This window comes from Brassica oleracea, chromosome C4 (genome assembly GCF_000695525.1).
Source record: "Brassica oleracea var. oleracea cultivar TO1000 chromosome C4, BOL, whole genome shotgun sequence".
In the NCBI taxonomy this organism is placed as follows: domain Eukaryota; kingdom Viridiplantae; phylum Streptophyta; class Magnoliopsida; order Brassicales; family Brassicaceae; genus Brassica; species Brassica oleracea.
In genome coordinates, this window is record NC_027751.1 from 50564347 (window position 1) to 50570003 (window position 5657).

General features: G+C 32.4%; 2 protein-coding genes across 2 annotated transcripts in view; both read right to left on the reverse strand.

Annotated features, from left to right (window-relative positions):
• Nucleotides 1-209: 209 nt before the first annotated feature.
• LOC106340245 (WAT1-related protein At2g39510) lies at nucleotides 210-2230 on the reverse strand. Its single transcript, XM_013779126.1, has 7 exons — nucleotides 1990-2230; nucleotides 1751-1813; nucleotides 1530-1646; nucleotides 1197-1437; nucleotides 945-1106; nucleotides 698-849; nucleotides 210-618 (listed from the first exon to the last, which is right to left on the reverse strand). The coding sequence occupies exons 1-7, from the start codon at nucleotides 2166-2168 to the stop codon at nucleotides 405-407; spliced, it is 1128 nt and encodes a 375-aa protein (XP_013634580.1). The 5' UTR covers nucleotides 2169-2230; the 3' UTR covers nucleotides 210-404.
• A 2881-nt stretch (nucleotides 2231-5111) lies between these two features.
• The window catches only part of LOC106340988 (CASP-like protein 4D2), a 6183-nt gene continuing 5637 nt past the window's right edge, over nucleotides 5112-5657 (reverse strand). The window contains exon 4 of the mRNA XM_013779807.1: nucleotides 5112-5194. The gene's annotated coding sequence lies outside the window, so the exon portion shown is untranslated. The remainder of the gene's footprint in view (nucleotides 5195-5657) is intronic.

Consider the following 5657-nt stretch of genomic DNA (forward strand, 5'->3'; position numbering starts at 1 on the left):
ATCACGCTCGTGCTCTAAAGCATATTTCGATAACTTTTTGCAGATTACGTATGCAAAGAAAGAAACATAATGCAATTGTTTATATTACACAGATGTATATGTTGCAGATTTATTGTCCATCTGTTGGAAATATACGTAGGAAACCCATAAGAGACTGAAGATTTGTTACATAATTCAAGAACTCAAAAGCAGTACAGATTAATTATTCGTATAAAGTACTTTTAATAATGCAAAACATTTCATATATTATTAGCCGGATACAAAATTTAACAAAGCCAAAATTAGCAATACGATAACCATCTTCACTCTTGACTCTACCAATCAGTACCGATCCGGTATTTCGAAATCGGACTTATTGTTTACGTTTATTATATTTTATAATCGCCGTTAGTGCTTTGTTTATTTTAGACTGATTCATTGGTGTTATTCCTCGAGTTCACAACACTTGCATTCATGGTGTCCGTTTCTGTGTTTGCTTTCAACGAGAATGTCACAACTTGTGGAGTACTACGTGGGAGCTCTATGTCCATGTCTGAAAATGAATTAGATGGTTCGTCTTTGCTTTTGCCCCACAAAACCGAATAGAGTCCAAGAACTATCACTATTGCTCCAAGAATCCTACATATGTGTTTAGATATATAGTTAGATTTTTGAGATTTTAAAAAAAAAATCGTTATAGCTTCAAAAGCTTACGTACCGTCCAAGGTACATAACCTCAGCAAGAATTATAGAACCCAAAATCGCAACAATGACCATGCTTAGTGGATTGAAGGCAGTCACAAACACTGGTCCTCTAGTTTTCATTATTACTCCTTGAACGTAGTAGCCAACACCTGAACATATTACTCCCTGCATCATATCATATCACAGTAAGATCATTTAATTTGATATGTATATATAACCCGAATCAAACCCTAGATTATTTAATAGTATAATAAGCTTACACCATAAACAGCGGCTAGTAATTTGGAATCCAGTTGAATAGCCCAAGCAGAAGGATTTCCCCTTTCAATAAAAAGTGCCACAATAGTGCTTTCAATAGATCCCATTAAGCATATGTAAGCCGTCAAGGACAGCTCTACCGGGTACGATTTAATCGTGATCGCCTGAATATATTTAACCAATCATTAATTGAGTGGTTAAGTACAATAACCGGTTCCAATATATTTGAATTTAAATCTTGGTTTTAAAGTTACTTGGAGATTGACAAAACCGGCCCAGCAGATGCAACCGATAGCGATGAGGAGTGCGCCTTTTGTAAGATCTGGTGTGACACCGGGATTAGATGAGTCTTGATGATTATCGTTAGGATTAGCCCAAGGCAATGGAACTAAAGGTCCTTTCACAACAGTCATAAGCATTGCTCCACCAACTGTCACCACTGTCCCTAGAATCTTGGCTTGGCTGTGTACTTTCCTGATGTTAACCTTCTCTAGTCTACACATCAAATTTATTGATCCTTTAGTCCAGAAAATTCAAACTGGAAAAAACTAAACCACAAAGGAAAAAAAAAAGCTGTGTTTAATTACCTGAAGATCCATGCCATAAGAAAGGCAAAGGCAGGGAGAACATTGGTCATTGCAGCTGTGAAAGTTGCGGAGGTGTACTTCATTCCAGTGTAGTATAAGTTCTGATCAATTGTTGGTCTATAAACATATAAACACAAACATAGTTTAACAGTCGGTACTTTAAACTTAAGAAATGAATTTATAAGTGTTCAAATAAACAAAAATGAGTAAAATAATCTTACTCCAATAACCCAAGCAACGCTATCTTGAAGAAGATGGGCAGCGTCATCTTTGGTCTCACTTTTCTGCTCATTCCAAAAGAAAATTAAAGTAAAATATTCAGAAGGCATATTGATTTCTATGTAAAGAATACGTAGACATTATAATACAAATACGTGCTTTACTTTTACGTACACAATACGTTAAAATCATACATGCATGACCATAACAATTTTAATTACGCCAAATGAAAATACTATACCTATCCAAGAAAAAAGCAAATGGAGCAATGAAAATTGTGGCAACGATATGGCGATATGCAGCTAGAACGTGAGGGCTCATGCCTCGGTCTAGTGCGAATTTCGCTATGATCGATAGTCCAGCGTATCCGAATTGAAGAGAAATAACAGTTAGGAATGGCTTCCATGTTTTTAAAGCCATATATCTCTACGTACTTTGGTATAAAGTGAGAAATAGGAATAGTGATGTAAGAAAGAGTTGATGGAGAAATGTGGGAGGGTATGGGGGTTGGTTTTATAGGGAGGGTTTTTAGGGTTTTGTGTAATTTTCATGGGAATTTTAAATTTGAAAGATGACTTTTGGGTTAGGAGGTATTCTAGGGATTCCACTAAGTAATGCAAGCCTGATAGTTACATATGCCATTCTCACTACATTAGAATAAATATAACATGATTATATATTATCCCTGGTTTATAAGAAGGACATACATAATTATATTAGTAATTTGGTTGTCGTGATGATGATGGAAACATCAACTCATATTGTTAATTATAAAAATTCAAACAATTTGCTTTGGTTCTTTTAATCAAGGAAACTGAGTACTCACGGATTTAATCGCTTTAAATACCATTGAAGATTCCATAGATTTCACATATTTTTCCTACAGAAAATGACTATGCTCAATTGTTATCCGATTACATAAAAGAATATCAAGTTGTCAGCATGCTCTTTTATCCCAAATCCGTATGTCATCTTTTAATTTATCAAAATAGATTTTGATGATTTCGTATATACATATTGAGTATTGTAGCTTTTCAAACTTTATAAAAATGCACATATATAAATACATTTTAATATAACAATAATAAATTAAAATCGAATAGTTTACTTTGCTTTTTTAGATTTTCTATTACGAACTTAAACGTATATAATGTTAGCGAACAATATTGAGTAAAATTATAGATTGTTGTATTAGTTGCAATAATTGTTCTTTAAGAAGATATTTTTGAATCCGACCAAAACATATAAATGGAGAGAAAGATATTAAAAACCATCATAAAAGGGTAAGACGAATATCATACTTAGCAAACAAATGGGGATAATGAGTCTCGTTTTAGGAACACAAGTGCATACGTGCCAATTTTGTATTTGTAGACTGTGATAAGAAGCGATATGTACAGGTATAACGAATAATTGAACGCACTAAATTAAATAAATATAACTTCAATCGAGCTTCAGAAAACTTTAGAGTATGTGATTATATATCCACATAACACATTTAATAAGTGGATAACCGCATAATGCATCCGAATCGGATCATATGCGGAAGAAAGAAAACAAAATAACTTTTGGCCAACGTCGTGGTTGAGGATTTCTGGCACTTTATGATTCTCTCCACCTGGAGCCTATATCGCTATATATAATAATAGTAGTAGTATTTTGATTAAAACTCATAATGGAATCTAGATATATGATATATATCTGACAATGCTACAGAGTTTAATTCCTGACAGCCCGATTGTGTATATCATAGCCATGTTATGTGGCGAACCGTCCCTGACGACATATATTCCCATCTTCAGTGTAATATGCTATACTTTTTCTACATTAAGATAAATAAAATTTTAGTTCGTTTTGTTTTGTACTTTTAACCTGTTCCAAGTGTGAGATGTGTCATGTTAATGAATAATGATGACTGGTTAGTGAAATTAAAATCCAAATACGTTCAATATACTTTTAGCGCAAGTAAAATAAAACCATAATTGTGATACATCATATAACATGCGTGTAAACATATCATAATTTTTTTATATAAATCAGTGAACTTACACATAAAAATGTAAGAAGGTGGAGTGAATAGGTCGTTCTCCTCCACCATATTGGACAAATTTGGCAAGCTGAGTTGACATCGAATTAACTGGCTCTTCCAAGTAGCGGATGATGCAGCACAACTGATTTGATAGTTGATTCGTAATAGATAACTATTGATAAGAAAACATCATCATATTCTATCTTTTGTATCTTTGGGATTGTTATTCGATAAAAGAGCTATTGACAAGAAAACATCAACCAACAAAACATATCTCAAAAACTAGATATTCAACGGCATCTTTTATAAATTACAACAATATCAAAAACTTAAAGAACCAATATTTGTGATAGTCTACTAGTTTATATTGAAAGATTAATTGAGTCTTTCCATTATTATAAGAAAAAATATATATATATTCAAAGAATTAAAACCGAAGAAATAACCGAATAATGATATCTGCATCTCCGCCAAGACAAGTGGTATAGTGGGGTCTAAAATTTATTCATCCTGCCACCACCTGCGCCAGTAAATAATTAATTTTATATCAATTTTCTTGTGTGACAATTAATCATAAAAATATCATCTAGAATATTTGCTTGAATTGACGGCATTTGAAGCTATGAAATCTAAGTAGCCAAAAGAAAGTATCACTTACATTGTCTAAGAAAAGGTTTAGCATGCATATAGAGTGAAAAGATGTATATATAATATAAAAAGAAAAGAGTAGATAAGATAGTGCTCGTGTTTCAAAAAAAAAATACAAGATAGTGCTTAGACAAGTCTCAGATATGCGTTGGTGTCCTATTTGGGGTTGGTTTCGTGGTTTAGGCTTTACAATTAATATATCATTCTTTTCTCCACTTACATTGCCTGTTTCTGTAATATTCTGTTCGATTTGATAATCGTATTGATTTGTTTCGGATATTCACAAATTTGGATACGGACAATTACATACAAATATCCATAGAAGTGGGCATTGTAGAATTAGAGTTTTGATTGTCGTAAGACTATAATTTTAGCCCTAATCAAAATCATTTCAATTAGGTTCGGTTTGTTTCAGGTTAATTAAATATTCTACTCATATTTATATTGGGCCTTGGTCATATATGTAGCTCAAAGCACATATGACATATATAAGCTAGGACATAGTGCTTTCATTTCTTGATTTTAATAAATACAAATTTGGCTCTTCAGCAAAGCAATTCTTTACACCTTAATCGCTTATATGAAACGTATATTATCATTGCATATGTACTACTACTAATGTTCAGTTTGTTTTTTACACATTTTTCAGATTCGTGTTGGAATCATGAATTTTAAAACAAACTAATCCGTATTTTCTCTTGAACCAGCACTATACTTGAGATTCCATAAAAAGTCAAATTGTTTAAAGAATTGCACCAACACATTACATAGCCACTACAAGAATTTATCAAAATAGCTGCGGACTGGCGAAGGTATTTCCGTAGCCAAATAATTTAGCGACAGAAATGGCGAAAGATAGTGACGGAACACATAATTTTATTTTTGTAGCTAAATCCGTAGCAATTCGTAGCAATCCGTAGCTATATAGCTAGGGATAGATTCCGTCGGCGATCCGTAGCTAGATAGCTACACTTTAGCTACAACAAAAGTCGTAGCCAACATTATTCTATTTAGCAACAACTAGCTACAAATACTAATATCGCTAAATAGCAACAACATTTTTATCCTAGCAAATCCGTCGCACGTTGAAAAAATATCATATATCTATACAAAAACATATAATTTTTATATAATATATTTTTGTATAAATTTTATTTTATTAATATCAGTTTGTATATGTTGTTTTAATATTTGTCAATTTATTTCAAACACAAATTTCAAATTATATATAT

Bases quoted from the DNA above. Each gene is read 5' to 3' on its own strand.
- LOC106340245 (XM_013779126.1), bottom strand. From the start codon at position 2,168: ATGGCTTTAAAAACATGGAAGCCATTCCTAACTGTTATTTCTCTTCAA. The intron at 850-944 runs GTAAGCTTATTA...GATATGATGCAG, and splicing joins TACTAGCCGCTGTTTATGGT to GGAGTAATATGTTCAGGTGT. The intron at 619-697 runs GTACGTAAGCTT...ACACATATGTAG, and splicing joins GAGGTTATGTACCTTGGACG to GATTCTTGGAGCAATAGTGA.